At 35.8% G+C, this 24,769-nt stretch overlaps 5 protein-coding genes across 6 annotated transcripts in view; 3 read left to right on the forward strand and 2 right to left on the reverse strand.

Moving 5' to 3' along the window:
• LOC149426904 (protein 5NUC-like) overlaps positions 1–10,369 on the forward strand; it is a 57,220-nt gene extending 46,851 nt beyond the window's left edge. Inside the window, exons 2-4 of the mRNA XM_089634171.1 lie at positions 3,392–3,652; positions 7,039–7,192; positions 8,926–10,369. Of these exons, the coding sequence (XP_089490297.1) occupies positions 3,408–3,652; positions 7,039–7,192; positions 8,926–10,335 (1,809 nt within the window). The 5' untranslated portion in view covers positions 3,392–3,407 and the 3' untranslated portion in view covers positions 10,336–10,369. The remainder of the gene's footprint in view (positions 1–3,391; positions 3,653–7,038; positions 7,193–8,925) is intronic.
• A 116-nt stretch (positions 10,370–10,485) lies between these two features.
• On the reverse strand, positions 10,486–15,502 carry LOC149426905 (protein-lysine N-methyltransferase SMYD4-like). The gene is made up of 3 exons (XM_089634157.1): positions 15,392–15,502; positions 13,633–15,131; positions 10,486–11,480 (listed from the first exon to the last, which is right to left on the reverse strand). Exons 2-3 carry the CDS (start codon positions 15,096–15,098, stop codon positions 11,126–11,128), a joined length of 1,821 nt encoding a protein of 606 aa, XP_089490283.1. The 5' UTR covers positions 15,099–15,131; positions 15,392–15,502; the 3' UTR covers positions 10,486–11,125.
• On the forward strand, positions 15,154–16,338 carry OSCP1 (Organic solute carrier partner 1). The gene is made up of 2 exons (XM_089634185.1): positions 15,154–15,268; positions 15,385–16,338. The coding sequence occupies exons 1-2, from the start codon at positions 15,157–15,159 to the stop codon at positions 16,290–16,292; spliced, it is 1,020 nt and encodes a 339-aa protein (XP_089490311.1). The 5' UTR covers positions 15,154–15,156; the 3' UTR covers positions 16,293–16,338.
• A 1,008-nt stretch (positions 16,339–17,346) lies between these two features.
• Positions 17,347–18,802, forward strand: LOC149426907 (enoyl-[acyl-carrier-protein] reductase, mitochondrial). The gene is made up of 2 exons (XM_089639050.1): positions 17,347–17,815; positions 17,932–18,802. Exons 1-2 carry the CDS (start codon positions 17,599–17,601, stop codon positions 18,789–18,791), a joined length of 1,077 nt encoding a protein of 358 aa, XP_089495176.1. The 5' UTR covers positions 17,347–17,598; the 3' UTR covers positions 18,792–18,802.
• A 447-nt stretch (positions 18,803–19,249) lies between these two features.
• Ate1 (arginyltransferase 1) lies at positions 19,250–23,928 on the reverse strand. Of its 2 annotated transcripts, XM_089639033.1 has the most exons (7): positions 23,759–23,928; positions 23,551–23,677; positions 22,578–22,876; positions 21,297–21,499; positions 20,717–20,878; positions 19,900–20,081; positions 19,250–19,693 (listed from the first exon to the last, which is right to left on the reverse strand). In XM_089639033.1, the coding sequence occupies exons 1-7, from the start codon at positions 23,925–23,927 to the stop codon at positions 19,255–19,257; spliced, it is 1,581 nt and encodes a 526-aa protein (XP_089495159.1). In that variant the 5' UTR covers position 23,928; the 3' UTR covers positions 19,250–19,254. The 2 variants fall into 2 exon arrangements, with proteins under 2 accessions (XP_089495159.1, XP_089495169.1); XM_089639043.1 differs by lacking the exon at positions 22,578–22,876.
• Between the last annotated feature and the right edge of the window lie 841 nt (positions 23,929–24,769).

Consider the following 24,769-nt stretch of genomic DNA (forward strand, 5'->3'; position numbering starts at 1 on the left):
GCTATTTATAAATATCTTTTCAAATACACCCGAAGTAGGGGAAGATTTAGCTTACTTTCTTCGGGGTAACCGGGACACGAACACGACCACAACACACGGTTACAATTTCCACGTTAAGTTTTTTTTCAAAACTGGAACTGATTGTGTAAAGTTGTGTTACTCCTGGACACACTGACCCCCGGATTTCTTCCCACCCATTATACCTTTTTCCTTCCAGATCTTCCTCTTCTTCCTCTCCTTAATTCCGTCATCAGCTCGGCTGTAGAACGATTTTCCGGCCTCTGTGTTTCCTCCCTCCTACAACAAGGGTCTCTTCAAGACCCATGTTCACTCCTTCCTCTCCTCAAAAAAACCTTCCACACAGCATCCAAAAGATGACATAAGCCCTGAGGGAAACAATTTGGCCTCCTGTGTGGAGCTTATGCAAAAAAATCGATACAGATGTGTACCGGACGTTGTACCTCGACGGATTTTAAATTAATTTGCATAAGTTTGAATTTACGCAGGGGTAGTTCCTTTACAAACTAACCTCTGCGCACCTTCGAATTTGTGCAACAAATTCTCTCTCTTGTATAAAAACTGTAAATCTTATATGCAAAACTGATTAATAAATAAAACCACGGGGTCAAGCAGTCATCATTATAGACAAAAAACAAAGGCTTGACCCCCCAAATACCCTCTTATAAATTAAATTTGTACAAAACATGGAAGACTTGCATGAAATTTGAAATTGTGCAAACGCAGTTTCCTTTACAAAACTTGTAAAGGACTTTACGACTTCCCTTTAAATATCAATTCCCTTTTTAATATGTAAATTTGTGCACACTCACAAAATGTCTAAGAATAAAATATGTCCCGGGCAAGTGGATTAAAGAAACAGTCAGGGACCCAGTCAAATTCGTCCCCTAGCGAGTTGCGCAACAACGGCGCTCTGCCCTGTGAAAATTCCGGGAACCCAAAATAATTCTCGGAATTTCTCGCTAACAAAGGGAGAGCTGAGCCCGTTGGTCCTTTAAAAGGCAGAAAACTTGCGCAATTCGGCAGAGATCCAGCACCCTTCGACTCATCAACATCTCTCCTGGACTGCCCCTGACTTCCTCTTCAAGCCTCTTCTGCCCTGGACCTTAACTTCAACCTGGCCTTCTTCTTTCTCCCGGCTCCCTGGTGCTCATCAAGAAGAAACATTTTCACAATAGTCGAAGCGTCCCTTGTCAGGGCGCAGGTTCCCCCCTACCTTCCTTCCCCCTGCCTTATACCTTTCTCCCATAATCTTCCACATTTTCCCCATTTTTCCCTTTCCCCATATTTTCCCCATTTATCCCACAGTTTACCCTTTCCTCATATTTTTCCCCATTTTTCCCTTTTTTCAACATTCTCCCTCCTTTTTCCCGATTTTCCTTCCAAGGCGTCGAAGCGGCCAGCCGGCCACTCCCGCTATATCGTCTGTGCGGCCGGCGACTACAGTGCCGTCCCGTACAAGATGTGTCAAAAATTCAAACAAGCCATTAAGTACCTAAATAACGTAATATTTTTCACAAGAAAATTATTTTAATTCTACATTTATTTTATTTAAATTTCTTATGGTTAATATTACTACGTAAAATCAGATTATCTTTCTAGGGGTAAGACACTAAACACAGGGATTTTTCTATTTTAAAGAGAGCCTTATTTATTTACTAAGTAGATTTACTTAGATAATATCCCGTGACTTTTCAGTTAGGTACCTATAAAAATGTTGTGCAAGATATTTTTCTTTAAAATCTTACCTGTCATGTATAGAATTTCCTTTTCAAATTGATGCACAACGCAATTTTGTTATAATATAAATAATAATGATAATAAGTCCTCAGGGACTGTTTCACTAGAAGTAGGTACTTGAACTTACCTCTTATATAAAAACCCGTGGAATAGGTAAGTATGTACATTGGTGTACTAAGAAATTGAGATTATAATCTTTTGAGAATTTATAAAATAAAATAAACCCGAAAAAACTAGGCTACTTTTTTGCTATAATACATCTATTTTTATTTAGATGTGTTTAAAAATATGTATAGGTATACTTTTTTTTTTGGTTTGACTGGGGATTGAATCTTCCTCCCCAGGGACTGGCTCTTAACTCCTGAGAACTTTTAAAATATCTTTTAAAACTTAAAAAAAAAAACCGTTTGATTGAGGATTAAACCTTCCTCCCCATGGACTGAATGAAATGAGTTAACACCACTATCACAGCCAAATCCTAATATGATAGTACCGAGATTTATTTTATATATTAACCACCATGATTTTTTTATAATTTCATCCAATTTGGATGAAAACAACACTGGATTCAACACGGCTAAAAACTATGCCTAATCCTAATTGGATAGTACCGACATTTATTTCGTGTATTAACTGCTGTAAATTGTTTAGTATAATGTCATCCAATTTCAGAAAAACGCGTGTGTTCATGAGTGCCACCAAAAGTTGATAGAATGCATTGTAATCAACAATGAATCTATCTGTCGAGTTTCAGCTCGATCATATGTCGAGAAGTGGATTAATTTCCACTTTCCAGGTTCCATTTCATTCATTTATTCATTCAATCAAGAAAAATCGAATTTCAAATACATCATAGGTGTATTTAAAAAATATAATTGTTTTATTTTCAAACATTCTGAAATATGGTGACATGATAAACATGATTAGTTGTGTTTTAAACAATGAATTTGCTGTGTCGTAAAGTCGATATATTTTGTGCGTTGGTTTGCCAAAGTGTGTAAGAGAGGAATCTGCAAGTTAGCTGAATAATTTGTTGGAGAAAGGTGACATTGGTCAGCGGTCGATCTCCAAATAAAAAAAAAGAAACAAATGTCGTTTATTCTCCTTCGATCTTCAGGCGTAAGCATAACTCAATGTAAGTGTTTAATTTCCAAGAGTAGATTAAAACATCTGTTCTAGAGGAATAGACAAGTTCAAATGTGTGTAAATTTTACTTAATTAATTTATGTACCTAGCACATCGTAATCAATATAAAATAAATATATGTATTGTATACTTGCGGTAAGTTTCTGAGTGGTGGATACTCTTACTCTTTCCCTGATGAAAGACCACTATTAAGAATCGAAACGTTGCTTGAAATGGCTTTAGCCGTTTTTGGTGAACAGATCTGAATAGCCAGGGACTTCCCACCTTCCTCTTTCAGTTGGCAGGTACAAAAATAAAACACGTAACCGCATAAAACAGAATGTGATACAACAGAATAAAATAATTGGTTACGTTATTTTAGGTTATGTTTTAGGTTGTGTTTACTTTTCTTCTGTACCTATTCTATTTTGTCATTACTATTTTGTTATTATTCGTCCCCTAAGTGGGCATAACAGTGATTTCATCTGTGTTTTTCTTTATGTTGCAGGAAGTCTCCCACCAATATGACGCATTTCCATAAACGGAAATCCTCGGGGATATTCCTCGCCTGGCTGTCCCTGCTTCTGTTGACGCAGACCCTCGGGGCCGTGGTGTCGGGCCCCAAGGGTTCAAATTTCGAGCTGGTCATCCTGCATAATAACGACATGCACGCCCGCTTCGAGCAGACGTCGCAAGTGTCCTCGATTTGCAGCGAGAAGGAAAAGAAGGCTAACAACTGCTACGGGGGCTTCGCAAGAGTTGCAAACCTGTAAGTACCTACCATAAAATGTCATCACAATACAGAACAGTGATAAACAGTACGTGGAAGAAAATAACATGCCCAACCTAGCCTGTTAACCATCACGCGAAGTCACAGAACTACTGAAGGAGTGGAGTCAAGTTATATCAAGAGATTTTGAAAACTCCTGAGGACTATCAGTGGTTATACAGTCACGAGAGTGGTTATACAGTTACTACAGTGGTTTTACAGTCATTAGAGTGGTTATACAGTCACTAAAGGGGTTTTACAGTCACTAGAGTGGTTTTAGATTCACGAGAGTGGTTATACAGTCACTAGAGTGGTTATACAGTCGACACTTACTAACAAGAGTTTGGGAGAGGTTTATTTTGGTCATTTAGAACTTTAACTTTTCAAATTTTTAGCTACGAGTACCTTAACGTTTAAAGGGAGTTAATTGAACATTTTAAAACCTTCATTAAATGCAGTCCGCTTCGAGCTCTGACTTACCGAGGCGCCAAGAAGTCAAAGAGCCACCACAGCGCCCTTGTAGTTTTTACTAGCGCCAGGCGCCGTTATAGTAGGCATACTTCTAAGAAACCAATCACATACAGGTTACAGTAGTTTTTTTTACTTGAATGTAGGTATAATGTTATAATTTTTGTTATTCAGTAGGTACTTACCTACCCACATAATGTTTAATTAAAATAAATCATCGTATTAATTTATTAGTTAAATAATACACTGAAGTAGAATAGAAAAATAAAAATGAAGAACAATAAAATAAGAGGGGAAAGAAATAGAAGCGAAGAGAAAACTACGTACCAACTTACTAATAATTAATAATTATCCGACGACGTTTTTTAATAATTGTTCCGAATCTGTCGTGCCTAAATCTGTTATTATCCGTCAATATGGTTTTTTGGTATGAATAGAAACATTGCTTGAAATGGCTTTAGCTGTGTTCGGCGACCAGATCTGAATACCTAGGTACTCCTCTCGATACCTTCAACCTCACAACATACCTCAATCGGGGATGTCATGTCTCACTGACTCAAGACGCTTGGGACTCTTGTGCGGTATTTACATACAAAATATAGATATACACCTTCTTATCTGTCTTACCTATATCTTCGTCCTCAAATATTTCGAATTAGTCCAACTGAATATTTTTGGCAAGGCTATATACCTACACATTAGATTGGCTTATTGCATCGGTAATATGCAAGTTACAAAATTTCCATTGGATTGCGTAGGACGAGAATAATTTATGTAAGCAAATTAACTCTCGGAATAATTCTAAATGTCACTTTCGCCTATTCAAATGAGCTTAGTTCGTTGGCTTGGCCACTCACAACAAACTATTTCCGTAAAGTTCAAAAATGTTATTATTCATACTTACAAATCAACCCAATACAAAAATGTTATTATTCATACTTACAATCAACCCAATACAAAAATGTTATTATTCATACTTACAATCAACCCAATACAAAAATTTTATTATTAATACTAACAATCAACCCAATATAAGAATTTTTGGGCTCGTATTTACGTCTATTTATCAATCTCGGCAGATAGGATGGACCACACAACTCTGTTTTGGCACACACCAAAATTTTGCCTGCTTCATTCACATTCATACGTCGTAGTAGTCATTATATCTGCTAGCAAACAGAATTATTAAATAAATAAATAAAACAATGTGCAACGAAAATATTAGGTAAGTTAGGTACCTATTATTTTAAAAACAAAACGAGCGAAGTAGGCATCTACCTAACCCAGATAAAAATATTTGGTACCTATTATTTTAAAAATAAAACGAGTGAAGTAGGCACCTACCTAACCGAGATAAAATATTAGGTATGTAGATACCTATTATTTTAAAAACAAAACGAGAGAAGTAGGCACCTACCTAACAGAGATGAAAATATTAGGTAAGTAGATACCTATTATTTTAAAAACAAAACGAGAGAAGTAGGCACCTATCTAACAGAGATAGTAGGTAACGTGTTAGTTAAAAGATAAAAGCAAGACAGTCGAAATAAGAAGCTCCAGCAATTTTATATTGACCGTTATATTTCGCTGTCAGAGAGTTTATGTGTATTTCCGCTTCTCAATAAAATCCAAATAAATGGGATATTTCTATACATATCCGAAAGCTAAAAACTGTTTTTGATAGGTAATGATATACGCTTTTAAATTGTACTATTAGAAATAAACATATAATTTTTTTAAATAATAAAATTTTGTATCAAACAAATAAGTTTTAAAAATGACTCACCTTATTTTTTCGTCTAAACACTGATTTTATTAGACAAATGTAATATAAGCATTACTGCCACCCCACTTTTTGTCGATAAAATAATTAATTCGAAATTCAAAAAAAAAATCTCAAATCGCAACCTTTGGTTTCATGGAGATGTGAATGTTTCATGGAGTTAAGAATAATTAAAAAAAAGTCTTGAAATTGCTATACATGTCACGTCCGACCTGCCATAGATATCCAGAGTTTTTAGTGGGCTTTGAAAAATTCAAACTTTGGAAACGAACTTTTATACAAATACTGGTACGTTAAGTTGAAGGTCAATATTTATATTTTAAAATGGACTGGAGATCCTTGTTATCATAAATATCAAATTCTAAATATTCCGCCTAAGCAAAAAAAAGCTTGAACGATACATTGACGTATTATGCTTCTCAACCTTCCTCTTCCTATCTTTTTGCCGTTCTCACTCCCTTCAGCCTCATACGTACCCACATAAGATACCCCATTTGGCTGGGACTTTCGTGCGGTATACACATAAAATATATTAATTATAATAGGGACAAAATGAAACTGCACAACACCAACATACAATTTATTACTCAATGTGGCAAAAATGGCATAAGGTAATTAAAAATAGTGAAAGACATTAAAAATAAGCGTTGAAATCAGAAAAGAGAACTAAAAAGTTTTAACTAATTACAAATATGGAGGTTAATAACAATATAAATATCTAATGTTAAACAAAAATACAATAAAGATAAGAATAAATAATACAACACAATAAAGATAAGATTTAGCAAACTTAATAAAAGTTATTAAGTATGAGGTACCACAACAATGTACCAGAGTATACAAATACAATGAGACAACAATAGAAGTAGAACCATAAAGTACAAAGGCAAACATCATGAACCTAGCAAAGGTCAATGACAAAAAAATTACAATAGGGCACATCATAGACAAAATACATATATAACAAATAAGTATTCTAGCCGTCTCAGGCCACTTACCAAGTACCTACCTTATATGTATTAATAATCAGAAAATTATTTTGATTGGGTTTTATCAAGAGAAAATACGGGAAAGTAGAAGGGTGTCATTTTACTTTCCTTTTGTCTAATGTATATTATTTTCACCATATTTCCAGAGTGCGAGAGGCCCGGAGAAAGGCTGCCACTGGGGAGGCCCCTCCGGTGCTATACCTCAACGCCGGAGACACCTACACGGGGACCATTTGGTTCGCCATCTACAAGTGGAAGATTGCTGCAGACTTTATCAACATCATTAAACCTGATGCTGTGGTAAAATACTTACATTTCATATTTCACACCAATAAAAAACCTACAAAGACATTAACTTTGTATATTAAAATTCTTATATAACGACTGCTTAAAAATATTTTTACAAATTTTATTTTGCATTATTACAACATTAACTAAAGACGACCTAATTTGCAGTTGCTGTCAATGTCATTGTAAATTAACTTGACTGTATAATTATAATTAATTCCGAATATAATACCACTTTACATTGAACTAGTGATGATGAACATAATATCCATTTCAAGGTGATATTTTCAATATTCTAAGCAGAGATGGGTTATGACTCATTTTATTAAGAGCGGGAGCCACGGTACCAGCTCAATATTTTCGTACGTCAAAAGAGTTTACTCAATTGAACGGGAGCTGTGAGCTCAGAGAGTATGAGCAATGAGAATACCGTGCTTGTACCATATAACTCGACCGATCGAATGATCGTATGACTCTTGTTACCGGTATGCTGCCTCGTAACATGAGACAAATAAGATACTAAGTAGTTAGTAGGTGAAGATACATACATCAAAGTCCAGATGTCGGATTGTCAAACGCCGTTCATGTATCTAAGTATGTAATAACAATTAATACTCGGATAATTTTAATGACGCTATTTTTCTAAAATATCTCCTGATAAAAAAAGGGTGGCCGTTCAATTGAGCCGTGGTACTGTTTCTGTCGCTATTAGCGATGAGTCATGACTCATTTTATTAAGAGCGGTAGCCACGCTACCAGCTCAACATTTTCGTACGGCTCAAAAAGTCGACTCAATTGAACGGGAGCAGTGAGCTAAGTGCGTGTGAGCAATAAGAATACATACTACGCTCGTCCTTTATGGCTCCTCCGGTACAGGTCCCAGCATAAGCGTATGGATGATCGTACGACTCTTGGTACCGGATATATAAGTCCAAGTCCAAATGTCGGATTGTCAGATACCGTTCACGTTACTGAGTGTGTAATAAAAATTAATGCTTGGATAATTTTAATGCCACTATTTTTATGAAATGTCTCTCAATAATAAAGAGTAAACGTTTAAATGAGCCGTGGTACGGTTTACGAGTCGTACGAATATGGCTCATCAAAAAGAGCTAGCTCAATTGTGCAGCTCGTTCATGAACGTCTCACCACTTATTCTAAGTAGGCATTTCGATTCTAAAAATAACCATAATTTTAATTGCAAGATCATAATTTTGGCCACTTTTTTGTTAGCAAATAAAAATTGACATTGGAATCTGTATCCGAATGATTAATAAAAAAAAATATGGGAATCTTCACCAAATATTTATTTTTATTTTTATAAACCTGACTGAAATATTCAGGTATTTTTTAATCTATATAAATAAAAATGTAAATGTTCGTTTGTTCAAAATCTTAAATCTCGGAAAATTCTTCACCGATTACTTTGAAATTTTGACACAACATTGCATTCGAATACGCGTGTTTTTATATACTTGTATTATATAGATGTCACTTGTGACAGGTAAAAACTTGTTTTTTTTATAACAGCGCCATCTTTTGGACAAACATTTTTATTTTTCAACTGCGCCATTTGTTGGACGTAATTGCAACACGCGCTAATTTTTCTCTATCTGCACAGACAGATTAAGCCACAGCAACGCGTGGTGGGGTACAGCTAGTTTTAATATAGTTTATTTTTATTTTTTTTCCAGTCCATATTCAGACATTTCTTAATATTAATATAATTTTTTGTTTTATTCCAGTCCCTGGGTAACCATGAACTAGACAACGGAGTTAGCGGTCTCACACCTTTCATCAAGAACCTCAGTTGTCCAGTTGTGGCCGCCAACTTAATATTAACAGGGGAACCAGAATTCAACACTGTGACAAATTTGAATAAATCCATCGTCCTCGAAGTACAAAATACCAAAATTGGTATAATTGGTTATCTGACTCCAGACACAAAGTTTTTAGTGTCGCCAAATAATATAGAATATATCGATGAAGTAATTTCTGTTCAAGAGGAAGCAGATAAGTTAAAAAGTGAAGGGGTTAATATTATTATTGCATTAGGACATTCTGGATATGAAGCAGATAAAAGGATAGCCAAGGAAGTTCAGGGAGTGGATTTAGTCATCGGTGGGCACACTAATACTTTCCTGTGGAATGGAAAGACACCAGATATTGAGCAAATAGTGGGTGCCTATCCAACTGTAATCCAACAATCAACTGGTAAGAAGGTGCCCGTGGTACAGGCATACGCCTACACCAAGTACTTGGGTAAACTTCACCTCAAATTTGATAACAAAGGAGAACTTATAAGCTACGATGGACAACCCATATTACTAGACCACTCTGTAGCGCAAGAACAAGACGTCCTGGACTTGCTGGAAACATTCAGGCCGGGCATTCTAAACTTCACCAAAAATGTTGTAGGAAAGTCAGATGTTTTGCTCAATGGTGGTGGCGCATGCAGAGAAAAAGAATGTAATTTGGGAAACCTGATTGCCGATTCCATGGTTTATGGTTATGCAGTGGATCACAAGACAGCAGCCGGCTGGACGGATGCTCCCATTGCTCTCATGCATGGTGGAGGCATAAGAACTTCCGTCAATGCGGAGACCAGCGGAGGAAACATTACTCGAGCTGACATCCTTGAGGTCCTACCATTTGACAATGTCATCATAGCTGTTAATATGACAGGCAAGGTATTGAAGAAAGTGCTAGAATGGTCTGTATACAATTACAATCCAATCGAGCTGCCGGGAAGTTTTCTCCAGTTTTCAGGCTTAAGGGTAGAATATAACATTACATATCCATCCGGCAGTAGGCTAGTGTCGGTGCACGCTCTGTGCGGAGAATGTGTTGTGCCAACATATTCAAAGGTATTAGAAAATGCATTTTACAAGGTGTTAATACCTCAGTTTTTGTACGAGGGCGGGGACAACTACACAATGTTAAAGACTGACATTTTGGATAAGGAGATCTTGGCGCTGAGTGATGTGGATGCCCTGAGTGACTATATAACTCACCACAGCCCTGTAAGTCCCGAGGTGCAGGGCCGGGTTACACTGCATTTCAAGAGCGGTGCGGCTCAATTGACAACCATCGCAGGTCTGCCTTTAGCCACAGCTTTATACCTTTTAATTAGATTTAGAATAGTATCATTTTAATTTTAAGCCCTAATTAAACAATATATAATATGAACTGCGTTTATTATTTTATAACCCTTTTTATATAATGATAACATTATCAACACTCAAATGTAACTTCTCTCTGACTATCTCTTTGGAGACTGGGCTGGGCGATGTTTGTATAACTTACTATTCCATCATTGACTCATGAATATCTTAGTATAATTATTATTTATTTAAAATAAGGATAAAAATGATTAATTTTTACTTTAATGGCATAACTTTTATTAACCTAGGAACCTGATTAAAGGTAAATAAACATGGAGGTACATACCTTCTTACTTTCATTTATTATTATAAAACAGCTGGACCATGTTGGTACCAAGTATTACAGTGTTTAAATTCTTAACAAATTATAAATCTAGTAAAACTAAAAGTTAGAAATAAGGAAAAGAATTAAGGTTAACGAAAAGAGTTTCCATATACCTTGGACAGATATTACCAGGAATAACAAAAATTTAGAAAGGGCTTCTAAATGGAATAGGTAACTCCTAAAAATAAAACTACCATTATTAAAACAGTCAATAATTTTATATTTTTGCTATTTGTTTTGGGGGTATGGCTAAAGAAGGAGTTAGCGCAACACGGCATAATACCCCAAAAACAAATAGCAAAAATACTTTTGGCCGTGAAAATCTTAAATCATATTTGAATAATTTTATAATACAATTTGAAAAATATATGGATATACATAACATAAACATGATGATTATCAGAAGTACAAAATAAACACTTATATCTAAAGGAAAATAAGAGCGACATACACTCACTACTTTAACTGTTCCACATTGCCAAAGAGTGACCAACACTGCTTGATGGTTTCCTGGTAGTCGGCCAAGTCTCTACTGGGCGCACTATCCTCAAGGATAGATACATATGGGTACAGTTGATTGACTATGTTCAAAGCAACTTTCCTATCTCCATTTTTAAGGTTGTCAATCAGCTCCTCGGTAAGTATTTTATGAGAACGCAATTCCCTTTTCTTCTTGTCCTTCGGACGAGCAGCGGGCAGGTTCTGATAGAGGGGCCAGTTGTTGGAACACGCCTCACAGGCACACATGAATTTGTATTGGAATTGGAGCGATTTCTGGCGCTCGCTAACCTCGGCTGTAGCATGGTGGAACCTGCAATATTGATTCAATTATTAGAGAAGTTACAGTTAATTTAAACCGTGTAACTGCGTCGAAAATCTATTCATGGACTGAAAATCTATTCATTTTGGTAAGTGGTTAGGTCAACAGATATGGATGGCAAAATTATACAGGGCATTTGGATAAGGTTATCGGGGAAGGCCAAGTATTAGTTTCTATGAGGAACAAAATGAAGCGCACACACACACACACATATATATATATATATACGTCGGTTTACTGCCAAACGTCAAACTGTCATAATCAACCTATTTTGTCGTGCTTCATCCAGTAAATAATTAATTATATCAAATAACACATTGTTTATAGCGAATTGAGAATCCTGATAGTCTATAAGTGTAAATAACAATAAATATTGTTATTACAAAATCACCGGGTATCCGCCTATAAAGTGCACAAACTTCGGGAGGTGATTCTACATGATGGTGGGAGTAAAAAATATAATATTACTTTTTTCGAAATTCCAACGTTTTAGGGTAGTTTTTAAGTTTTTGTATGGAAAAATAAATATTCTATGAAAAATATTTTTGGAAGGGAAAAAACAATGGAGTTTCGAAAAAAGGTATTTATCTTTTTTACTTCTACCATCATGTAGAATCACTTTTTTTTAATATTAACCCCCCCCACAGAAGTATTTTTATTAATTATTTTCCTAAGAGCCTATGTCATCTTGGGGATGCTGTGTGGGGGTCTTTTTAAGGAAAGGAAGGAGAGGAAGTTCTCGGAAGGAAAAGGTATGAGGGGTGTGTGGGAATCTAGGGATCAGTGTGACCCGGCATGCCACGCAGCTGGTGGTCAGGCGTATCCTGAACACACCTCACCCGATCAACCCGGGCACCCCTGCTAAAATCACCAAACGTAGCGAACCACTTGGCGTACCACGTAGCGAACCTATGGCGGTACCTCCGAAGTTAGTGCACTTTACCCCCGGACACCCTGTATTTTAATGACTTTTAAAAGTGGGATAATGTGTGAAAATGAACATAAAATGTGTAAAACTTAGGCTTAAAAATCACAAAAACATTTTGGTGACTTCTTGCGAGGCAAAAGATATTACCATTCGTTGTTACACCATGTTTGCAAAAAGTTGCTAAGTGCAGTTTTTATTATTTTTCCTATTAACACACTTCGGCCAGGAAAGGTAGTTCTCGGTCCGGTACCGTTCGGTCGATTGATGCTTAACCTCGGGAAGTGTAGTTCTACCTTTTGCACCGGCCTCATTTCAATGTCAGTAAAGATAGAATTATTCAATGTTTTTATATGAATATTATATACCAATCTCTTTGTAAATGTCCCAACTAAATGTACATAATTATGTATCGAATCATAATGCAAGTCATCTTTTTATATTTATCATAGTGCCTTTCGTTTACATCGGTATTTCAACAAAAAGATAGTATATTATTTAGATAACATATTTTGTTATTGTAATAATTGAATTCCTGGAATTAGGGTTTTTATGACCCTGAAACCTGATGTGAATCTCTATCTCTGTTCCGCCCTGCTCAACTCCTATGTGCAAGAGAGCGAGAGATGTCTGGCGTGTATAAAGAAAGCAGGTATGGGCAAATTACAATAGGCAGACTGTAATAAACATATTACAAGGTTAATTAAGTTGCATTTCAAATAAAATTCGATTTTCGTTTAGTACTTTTATAGCTTGGGTATGCTGAGTTACTACGTAGAAATTTTTACTAAAATATTTTAATCAATTTCGAAGATACAGCGATTTAAAACAAATTAAATAAATTTGCGCAGGACCTTTATTTTCTCCCGGAGACAGCGTAGCGCCAGCGCAAAAAATACAAGCCAGAAATGTGTTAATATGAACAAAACAAAAAGTGAAATTTTCATTAAAACAATTATAACAGATGAATAAAATCGCATTTAAAAAATCGACATTGTTATTATTTTAGCTCGGATATAACTGACAGATAGCTGAAATTTTTAAGTAGACTATCTCAGAATCAACATATTTCTGGCAGTAGGTAAGCCTACATTTTATGCAAAGGGAAAAAATATTAAAGTGGTATATTACTTTCTGTAACATAAAATTCATAATAACCAAGTCAGTTAGTATTTTTGTTAGTTATTGATAACTACCAAAATTTTTGATAGAACTTACCCATAGTTATCAAATAGTTGCTGACCTTTTTTAATTGGTCTCAAGGCAACGAGCGCAATGCTCGACCTACTACAGTACCTGACCACATTCTGGGCACAGGAGTGGTTCAACAGGCTTAGAAAGGCGAATGCTCCACCACCAAAGTTGACATCGTCCACAAAGCCGCCTTGCTTGGTTCCGCTCAGGCCACTAATGGTGTGCATGTTGGAGGGACCCGTCATGTTGTGGTGCAGGAGCAGGCCCCCCGTCACGTAAACACAATTCTTCTTACTCAAGATATTATCATTGCCATTGGTGTCTTCCGTGCATTCCGAGAAAAAGTCCACATACTCCATCAGGAAATTTAAGCAGACAGCTGCCGTTACAGACTTCTGGAAAATATCTGAAATCGATCTTTTCTCCACATTTGTCACGAGGGTGTGTATGGGAACATAGCTCTGAGAGTCAAAAATCATGGATTCTTTAGCCGTTGAACCGATATTAGAGTTTATCTTTGTAAAACCTTTCATTTGGGGATCAGTTACAGATTCGGCCTCTTGTATAGTGTCGTGAATAAGTTTCCAATCAGATAAATTACATTTAGTCTGTATGACTGTCCTCAACGCAAGGAGCTCTAGTTTAGTAAACTTCATCGCTGACAATAGTGGCATCAGTTTACATTCCATTCGGTGATAGCTTTGCCAAGCCTTTTCACGGCATTCACTGCAGCAAAACATAACATAGCAACAATGCTGACAAGGTATCATTGAAAAACATTGCTTTAAACATCCGTAACAATACTTTAAGTAATATGCCTCAAGCAAAATACAGCAATATGGTTGTTCCACAGCCAAGACCTCCCCCGGTGCAATATTGTCAGCAGCAACCACGCTGCGTCCCATTTCTCTAGAATATGAAATTTCTATACTCTTGCTGGCACAGGGAATGAGTGGATGCGGTTCCTTGGAAAGTTTAAATTGTTCTCGGCACTGGGATTCCACTAGGTCTATGTCCTCTTGCTCGGAAATAGCTTCCTCACACATTGACTTACGTTTCAATATCTTGGGTTTTAAGCTGTCATCATAGCCCGTCGTCAGCGCCCTATCTATATCATCTATACAGTCCCTGTAGAGTTTATACGAGAACAGAATGGCTGATCTGTTAGCAAACCCCAAGGCTAATTCTCTGGAATTATTGGGGGCATACAATATAGCATTGTTATAATTATCTAGGGCTCTTTCATCTACCTTCCTTCGAAAGAATTCATTGCCCAAGTTTCTATATTTGTCAGAAATAATGCTTTCTTTTTTAGTAACAATAATATTTGGAAATACTTCATAATCACTTAACAAATCATATACGAGTTCAATTCTTTCAGAATTAGTATGTAATTTTGCGAGCCTAAAGGAAAAATCTTGAACATTTCCATCTTTTGTCATAATACTGATGATGTGTTGATACAATTGCTCTATGTGCATTTGCCCCATTTTAGGTTATGTTCGCTAATATTGATTATTTACCTGAAACAGTATAACAAGAAAGGTCATGTCAAAGCACGCGAATCTTCTCTTGGTCATCAATTTGGGTTGCGAATTGTTGTATGTAGTCGATCAAAGACTCAATGCACAAAAAATTCCACCCCACAGAGGAATGCAAGGTATGTTTTAATGGTTTCATCTTTTCCCGCACAAATTGATAACGAAATAGGACCATGTTACGCACTGAGATAATTGAGAAATATTTCCGATATAATCCAAATGATTTTCCATTTAGTACTTACGGATATAACAGAAGTCCTCTTCAACGACGAGCTTTTAGATGAATTGTCCGTCGTCCAAAGTTTAGAGAGTCACAATAACGTCAGAACACTTCTGGAAGATATCGCTTCTGTGTCAATTATGCGATTGGATCCGGTTTCTATGAATAAACTGTGGGAACTGATGACTATGATGATGAAATGGCAGATTTCCCTGATCCGTCCTCATGAACTGGCGGAGCTGACGAGGCGACACTTGCAGGGTGTGCGGGACTTGCCACTGCAACAGGCTATTATCAAAATGGATCGGGCGCTGCAAAGGTTCGACACAATATTCCAACATATGACAGCGCAAGAGCTATCGTTTACAAGAAACGCTCTACTATTTTGGCTAGGGGATTTCCGAATTAAAGTTTCGATTTTGTTAAAGTTAGGTCTTCAAAGAAACGATGGTTCTTTCGTCTTCTCCGAAAATGTTACATCAAAGTACGTTCACAATCTTGGCAAGAACATCTACCTCCTGAACAACAACGCTCCGTGTGACTGTGAATATAAAAATATTGGCGAAGCAGTTGAGCCGCAAAAAATAGATTCAGCAACTAATACGGATTCTGATATATCGGAATTGTCGTTTGTTCGTAATTTGGTAGAAAATTCTGGAGGCGAAACCAAAAAAAATAAGTTTAATCTAAAACTTATTTCCATTGAAAAGAGGATAAACCACGATTCCTACCAAATGGAAAACGAAACCGTAGTTGATCTAATAAGTTATATACAATCTCAGCCAAGCCAGTCTTCAGTAAAAAATGAACATAATATTGCAATAAGTGAAAACGCAACTAATACTGGAAAGTGCCCCAGTGCAGCAGCATCTTCTATTCACGAAGACCTGTTGTCAATGCTTGATGAAGAACTATCATTATAGGTAAATCTCTCAATATTTTTAAATAAATTAATAAAAACTGAAAAGTTTTCGCACAACTCTATTATTTTTTTTATTTATCATGGCAAGTGTACAGGTTATTTATTGTTTTAGAATTTAATAATACTGTTTATCTAATACTAATGTCGTTTTCTTTGCGATCTGCAGAATCTTTTTTTTATTATAGTTTCTCGGAACAACATAATAATATTTATTTCCTTCAAGGGTAGTTTCAGAATAAAATATCTATCAGCAATGATTATTAGTAAAACAACAAACTAAATTTAAAATATCCTTTTTTTAATTATTATTATGCTCTTGGCTGATTTCACCACGGTACAAAAGTTCTCAAATTTTGTCGAACAAGTTTTCTTTGCTCAAAAATTATTTAGAAAATCGTATTTGCCGCTAAGCCAGAGACAATACCAAAAAAATGAGTTCGGCGTTTTGAAAAACAAATCGATTAAATTCAGGGAATAATTGGAAATTCATCTGCATGTAAGTGTAATCAACAAAATTCTAAAATGTTAATTGTGTATGGCCAAGATCACCCCTAATGGGTGAAAGCTAAAATAAAGAATAATAATAAAAAAAAATTCTAAGCCCAATGAGCTAAGAATCTGTCAGTAGCAAATGATTTAAAAAGTGACAGAAGCACAATTTAATCACATTAAATTTTATAGACACGGTTCTTAACCTTCTAATATTATTTATTTGTTTTAATTAAAATTTTTCCATTTTTTTGTTAATCATGTAATACATTTATACTTTATTTATAATGCTTACCTACATTTCCGAATTTCAAACAACATAAAGTAATTGAAATTGTCTCGTCAAATACTTAAAAAAATCATAAGCGTTAAAACTACATTAACATAAAAATAAAATTATAATAGGTCATTATGAACCACTTTGCATACAAATCATTTCAAAAGTTTGTCGTACAAGATGGCTGCCGGGCAATTTCCCATTACCCAAGATTTAACGTCAATGCCGCTCACACAAAATCGCACTGATACTCTGTCAAGGGTTTATTAGGTCCATGTTTTCTGATATTTTTATTTTTTATCTAATTGTTTGTCTATGATACTAATAAATGTCATAATATTTGTCAAAGTCAAAGTCAAAAGTATATTATTATCAAAGTTGAAAAATGTGATGATTTTACAAAAAAATTAACACCATATTATACATACATAAATTACGTCACAAAACATTACGCGACAGTCAGTACGAGTGGCGCAGTCGATCATTTCGCCGATTGACGGTAACCTCTACTGAAAGTAAATTCACTAATCTAACTTTAAGCATGGCGTTAAAATTCAATCGAATTCTTGGAAGTTTGAGTCTAATTAACAAGAAATTTTATAGTAAAAATGCCATAGTTTTGACCTACAGTGATTATGGAGAGCCTATTAAAGTTATTTCACAAGTTGAAGAGGTTGTCAAAGCTCCTACAAAAAATGATGTTGTAGTTAAAATGATAGCGTCTCCCGTTAACCCAGCGGATATCAATACGATACAAGGTATTTCTTCATTCATTGTGTGCACATATTATAAAACACTGACTCCCAATTGAAGAACATAAGTAATTAAATATGTAAACAGTTAATTCCTACTAATGTCTTTTGTATAATTATAGGAAAATATCCTGTAAAACCGGCACTTCCCGCAGTGGCAGGAAATGAAGGAGTGGGAGAAGTAGTTGAGATCGGAGATTCTGTGCAAGGTTTGAGTCCGGGAGACCGAGTGCTGCCTGTAAAATCAGGCCTGGGAATTTGGCGCACTATTGGTGTATTTTCTAAAGATGACTTGGTTAAAGTACCTAAAGATCTGGGCAAGGCCGAAGCAGCAACCCTAACGGTAAACCCGTGCACTGCTTATAGGATGATTAAAGATTTTGCAGATTTAAAAGTCGATGATACCGTCATTCAGAACGGTGCAAACAGCGCATGCGGTCAAAATGTTATACAAATATGCAAAGCGTTGGGCTTCAAAACAGTTAATGTTGTAAGAAATCGTCCTGAGATCGACGATCTGAAAAAACATTTATCAGACTTAGGTGGCGATTTCATCCTTACAGAAGAAGAAATTCGTACCACGGATATATTCAAGAGTGGAAAAGCAAAGAAGCCAATGCTGGCTTTAAATTGCGTTGGCGGAAAGAGTGCCTTGGAAATAATGCGACAGTTAAACCACAGCGGTGCCATGGTCACCTACGGGGGGATGTCACGCGAGCCAGTCACTATTCCTACTACTGCACTTATCTTTAAGAATATCAAAGCTTACGGTTTTTGGATGACGCAATGGAGTAAGGATTATGAGTCTAGTCCATTGAGGAAACAGATGTTCGACGAGCTTGTTGAAATGATATTAACTCGTAAGTTGCGCGCTCCTGCTCATCAGTTTGTTAAGTTTTCCAATTATAAAGAAGCTTTATTAAACACAATGTCGATTCAGGGATTTGCAGGCAAAAAATATATACTCGACTTTGAAGAATAGTCTTCATTAATAATGTACTTTTTACATAATTCAAACAAGGAGTTAGAGAAATTGCTATGGGGCATAATGCACACCTACTTACTAAATTATCTTTGCTTTTTTAACTACACTACAAAATAATATTATGTATATATTGTAATAATGTAAGATCAATAAAATGATATTTAATTGAAGCAGCCCAGGAAAAAAAGTTTTATAGATTTCAGTCACCTCACTGCCTCCGATGTAACGCATTTTAATCTACCACTGCCATATCTTTTTTTACACCAGTTATTGTAAGTGAAACTGCAGGTATCTTTGGTTAGACTAGTTTACTATGATAATGCACATTTATTAAAGCAATAACAATACAAGTAAGATATCTGATAATACATTAAGCAAAGCTGAAAGATAAGTTTATTAAACTATTGAATATTATAACATTTCTTTTTATCAATAAAATTTGAATATTGAATTAGGCATTTTATTCTTTCACCAAAAGCATATTCTGGGAAGTAGTTTTCCCGACTAGCTTTCCATAGTGAAGAGTTCTTTGCTCATCAGTATCTTGCGGAGTGCTTTTCCTTATCCTCAAGCTTGTGCGTTTTTTGTGCTCTTTGTACAGACCATACGTCATATACGTACTGCCTGCCAGTACGAGGATATCCTGTAAATCTCTCTTTTCACATGCATCTGTATCTGTGGCATTAATGTCAGGGTTCAATCTGCAGTACAAATGCTGCTCCAGCTTATTGCAACATTCTTCCAGTGGAAACCATTTGTAAGTTTCTGGACAAAGGAGAAACGATGGATTGTAATTCCCTTTGTATCGCATCTTGGGGCAAGAATGAATGTAGAATCCCATGTAGTAGCTTTTGATATTTTTTGTCTTCACTTGTAACTGCCTGGTGAACGCCAGTTCTCTGTAATGAGGTTAAATTTTCAACTTATATTAATAAATCTACACAAGCATTATTAAGTACATATTATGGTCTAGCGCTCGTTTATATCCACCAACATTACTGAAACTGTGTTGTATGAACTAATGCAGCGTAAGTCCAAATGTTTTCAAACTGAAATAAAAATATCAGATCATAAAAGTGAAATAAAGCACAATAAGTCAACTTACGTGAGTGCGCCGTATGTCCCAAGGGAGAGATGCGAATAATTAGGGTCGTAGAAGAGATATACGGAAGAAACACACTTTGGCAAGATGTCTATGACACCCACAGCAATTAGTTCCCCGTCAAGCCAGTACTGCTGGTGGAACGAACCATATCCCACTGAAGGCCCATCAGCTGGAAAGTCGGCCTGCAAAATAAATAGTCATAACTATCAAAAGTTCAATAATGATTACCATCCATCGTCTAAATTTTCAATAGGAGTAAAGTGCCATTTAATAAAATCAAAGGGAAAAACTGTGCAAATCTACTCAGAGGGGTGAGTATATATCTTTTGCATTAGCCAACGCAGGTCAAATCAGCATTAAATGAGTTGCGTTTAACGTATAAATATGTTCTCACTCTCTACCTTTTGAGCTCCTACCATTTAACGCTGATTTAACCTTTACCATAACTCTAACGCAAAAGATACATACTCACCCCCCAGATTGGGAATGGCTGCATTTAACTTGTATTATGACTAATAGTGCCAAATTCTTCAGAAAGGTATGCCATATTTTTCAATCTTTAATCTTATTTATCAAGTTTTATAAACTCACTGGGAATAATACATTATTACTTTGTTATCATTTTGTAATGTATTATCTTGTAATAAAAAAATAAAAAAAAAGTTTTCAATAAAACGGTTATGCACCAATATATTACGGTGAAGATCAAAAATTTTAGGTACTTGTATAAAAAGTGTATTTATGTAAAGGTATATTTTCAATCTTGTAAAATTACATAATTTCATGTATTTAATATATAAAAATATTGTTTTTGTACCTGCAGAGGACTCTTAACCAAAAATCTTCGGAACTGGTCCTCTGTACACTCGGAAGCCTTGTCACCGTGGATGGCCACTTGGTATTTAATATACAGCTGGTAGCTGGCAGTTGCTGAGGCCAGCCATTCAGGGCTGGCAGGGGCAGTCCTGACCAGTTTTATCTGCGAAACCATCAAAGTAGCCCATAAAATACATACATATCACACCACACCTTTGTTTAGTTGAGGAAAACATTGCAATAATTTCATTGGCTATGTATATGTATAAAGTGGCAAAAAATTGAAGCCAACCAATTGTGTGATTTTATTCCTGTCACAAAATCGGTTTTTAAATTTATTAAATAAATCTTCTAGCACTAAACTTTGTATCAATATGTACTAGTGTGACAAAAATGTGTGTTTAATTTGACTGCAGTGTTCTATGGTGAGATTAAGCCCGTCATCCAGGTCGGTAAGCAATCGACGTAAACCGAATTCTGCAAGACCCTGCGCAGAAATTGATTGACCGGGAGGAACAAAAATACAATTTAAATAATAGAAAGCAATAAATAGTGGTATTTATTTATAAATAAAAAATTACCTGCAACCTTTCTCGAAAACCATCTGGGAGATCAGCCAAAAACTCTTCTAAAGACTTCTCACAGATATTTGGATTCGGTTTTTGATCAAACTCAATACCTTTCAGCAGGCACTTCTCCTTTCTTCGTTGTAATCTCAGTTGCTTAGCTTTCTTACACGGAATTCTGCTGATATCTTCTGATACTGTTAATGGCTTATCATTCTCTAAAAACAAATTCAAGATTCTTAGAAAAAAAATTGATAGAAAGTTACTCAAAATAAAAATATAGTTATTTTGAGTAGGTTATTTTTAATTCCGTAGGGGTATACAGAGGTACAGATTGCTAAACATCTCGGTCTTGGCACACACTCCTTGCCTCATTCACTCTCGACATTTCATGACTTAAGTATTTGGTTCACTTAATCGTGCCGTATCTTCCTCAGGTGTCCCGGTTTCTTCTACCATTCATATTTGCATTATATATTCTCCTTCCTTTTCTTTCTTCGTTCATTCACTCAACATACCCAAACCATCTGAGCGTCCCTTTCCTAGTCTTACTCATTATGCTCACATCAGCCTTGCATTCTTTGCGGATCTCCACATCTTTTGCACAATCATAAATGGTTTTTACCACACTTACGACTCAGGGAAATCATTTCTATAGCATTCAGTCTACTTTCACCCTTCTGCCAGTTCCATGCCTCACTACCATACATCAGGATAGGTACCAGAACTAAATTTTGGACAGCTAGCTTCGCTTCTGTGGACAGTTTTTTGTTAGCTCCCAACTGCTTTCGGTAATCCATTAATGGAGTTACCTGCTTTTACCCTTCTTTCAATATCTCTAAACATACTTCCCAAAATACACAAACTTTCTCAAAATATTTCATCGATGTTTAAGTGCCCTTGAGGTGATTTTTCACAAAAACGGTGCTATAGAAATGATCCAAATAATATTATTATTATCTCTTTTATTTCTTCCTCATTTGTCAACATTTTTCCATCTTTCAACTTAATCACTTTCATGCTTCCGTTTTCTGGACCACTCCGGATCTTTTAACCTCTTTCCAAAACAGTGATGTTTTCTTGGAAGTAATTTGTCATTTTGATTTCCTCTTCCAGGTGTTTCTATCGCTCCTTCACTCCAACACTTACTCTTTTCTTGCATCCCTTGTACACTTCTTTTGCTCAATCCCTCTCTTCATTAGAAGCACTGCTAGTCGCTATCAGACATAACTATGGTTTCTTCTTCTCTGAGATCCATGCTTTAGAATATTGCTTGTCAACGTATAAATTTCTTACCAACTTTCTCAGGTTTTTTATCTTTTGAGTCTGAATTTTTGGTTTTTTCCCTTGGGGAAGAAGGAACTAGATTATTCACATCAATTTTTATATGCTTCTTATTTCTAAGTGTGCTCAACACAGTTTGTTCATCACATTCTTGACTAGGAATAGGTATTTGGTTTTGTTCATTAGTTTTGGTGGAACTTTTTGCATCATTTTCAGAAATCTCAACATCGCTATCCTTGGAAAAAAACTTGTTCATTTTTTTAATCAGTTTTTTCTGAGATTTCGATAATTTGAATTGTAAAGCATCACATCTGAAATATATTTAAAAAAATTAAATATGAGTCAGAGCTGATATTGAGAACTTTATAATCTAATCTATGTATTTTGACTGTGATAATCATATAGCATGCTAAGTAATAAGAATTGAATGCTGCTTACTTCAACTTTCTATGATATAGATAGATAACATATTGAAACATTTTTAGTCTTTGTTTGGGTACATTTAAACTCTTACTAGTAGTAAATGTAGATGATGTATTATTTTATCCTAAGAATGTGGGACCAAATTGTTAAACAATGTTCCCAAATATTAAAACATTCTTACAAGAAGGCATTTATGGTCTGGTTGTATTAGACCTAACTTGATATTATGGGATGATTTTTTTAAAGACAAACATTTCAAGGTCACGAATAACCTGAAAATATTTGAAAATTTTCTACTACATCACGCAAGTGGAAATGTTATTTGCCGAACTCACAAAACACAGGCGGGAACCCAACGCTTAGCTAACTTGGCCATTGACCAGTCGATAACTGAATAACATCTAAATTCTTGCATTCTTCATTGAGAAAAGGGTGTGGAATTGAACCAATATTGTAAAATAGCATTGGCAATGCTTTTTTATCTCAACCTTAGGCCGCAGTATTAAATTCAGTTATTTGTTGGATTCAAATAAATATTAAATATAAATATTAATGGCCCTACTTAATGGTGTACAAGGGACAACAGGTTTCATCCATTTTAGGTTTGTAACAATATTTTCCGGAGCGTCTCCATCCTCTATCAATTAAATTCTGGTAATCATCTGTTGTGAGTTGGTGTGCCCACATTCCTAAAATTAAAATAGATCGTTTTTCAAATGGGTTAATTTGACTAAATTGAACTGCAAAAATAATGTTTTGATGAAATTCACCTTGACTACAACTCGAATCAGGTTTCTTGCAGTAACCACATCGATGTTTCTCCTGGTCTGGATAAAACTCTACCACACTTTTAGACATTTTGCGGTTGTTATGATAATATTGTATTCTTAATTCCTTTTGTGCACAACTCGAAAAGAATTTGACGTTTACACTGACCATAAACTAGATACCAGATGAGTCATAGATGAGTAATGTAATCTAAATTGCGTTACGAATATCGATAGATAACATTATCTATGACCGTCACTCCTACTCCCCCTGGCGCACAGTGAGTAAATTCGAGTATCTAGTGCAAGGCTGCCCAACCTTTTTAACAGTTGGGCGAAATTGACGATTTTGAATCACTGGCGGGCCACTTAATACCTGACGGTTCCTATTTCCATGGGGGGGGGGCTTGTTAGAGAATTTCTATAAAACATAATTCCCCACAAAAAAAATTCAAAACGAGTGCTCCCCACAAAATATTTGAAATCCATGGGGGGGGGGGTTGTTACGGAACTTCGCTGAGGATAAATTCCGCGCACCCAAAAACATCATATGTGATTCCCCACAACAATTTTTCGAATTCCATGGGGGGGGGGTGGCTACAAGATTACACAAAAAAAACCGGTGTATTTTTGTTTAAAAAGTAAGTTTAAGAGGTTAGATTTTTTCGTCGCTGATTCTCGTTGTGAGTAGCCTAAATAGCGATAAATCGCCTTCGTTGGCAACACTGGTGACCGCACGCAAGCTGCATTGTTTGTTTTACCGCGACACTTTTTCAAATTTGCGGATTGGCGGGTTTTTTGAAAATGGTTCACGCGGGCCACTTATAATTCGTTCGCGGGCCACATTGTGGCCCGCGGGCCTGGGGTTGGGCAGCCTTGATCTAGTGCAACATAATAATAATAATATATATCTTTATTTAAGAAAGTTTGCGACATTACAACTATAAATACATATTATGGTGTATATTGTACATTGATTTGTAACTTTTTTTAAGGTTATAAAATTAACAGAAA

This window comes from Hesperophylax consimilis, chromosome 1 (genome assembly GCF_061612785.1).
Source record: "Hesperophylax consimilis isolate HC1 chromosome 1, BYU_Hcon_1.0, whole genome shotgun sequence".
Classification (NCBI taxonomy): domain Eukaryota; kingdom Metazoa; phylum Arthropoda; class Insecta; order Trichoptera; family Limnephilidae; genus Hesperophylax; species Hesperophylax consimilis.

Excerpts from the sequence above, each read along its gene's own strand:
- LOC149426905 (XM_089634157.1), bottom strand. The coding sequence starts at position 15,098 with ATGGGGCAAATGCACATAGAGCAATTGTATCAACACATCATCAGTATT. Across the intron at positions 11,481-13,632 it reads CAACTATTTGATAACTATGG|GTTCCACCATGCTACAGCCG; the intron begins GTAAGTTCTATC and ends TCAATATTGCAG.
- OSCP1 (XM_089634185.1), top strand. The coding sequence starts at position 15,157 with ATGTCAAAGCACGCGAATCTTCTCTTGGTCATCAATTTGGGTTGCGAA. Across the intron at positions 15,269-15,384 it reads ACCCCACAGAGGAATGCAAG|TACTTACGGATATAACAGAA; the intron begins GTATGTTTTAAT and ends TTTTCCATTTAG.
- LOC149426907 (XM_089639050.1), top strand. The coding sequence starts at position 17,599 with ATGGCGTTAAAATTCAATCGAATTCTTGGAAGTTTGAGTCTAATTAAC. Across the intron at positions 17,816-17,931 it reads GGATATCAATACGATACAAG|GAAAATATCCTGTAAAACCG; the intron begins GTATTTCTTCAT and ends GTATAATTATAG.
- Ate1 (XM_089639033.1), bottom strand. The coding sequence starts at position 23,927 with ATGGTCAGTGTAAACGTCAAATTCTTTTCGAGTTGTGCACAAAAGGAA. Across the intron at positions 22,877-23,550 it reads TGTCCCTTGTACACCATTAA|ATGTGATGCTTTACAATTCA; the intron begins GTAGGGCCATTA and ends AATATATTTCAG. Across the intron at positions 21,500-22,577 it reads TAAAAAACCTGAGAAAGTTG|AGAATGATAAGCCATTAACA; the intron begins GTAAGAAATTTA and ends ATTTGTTTTTAG.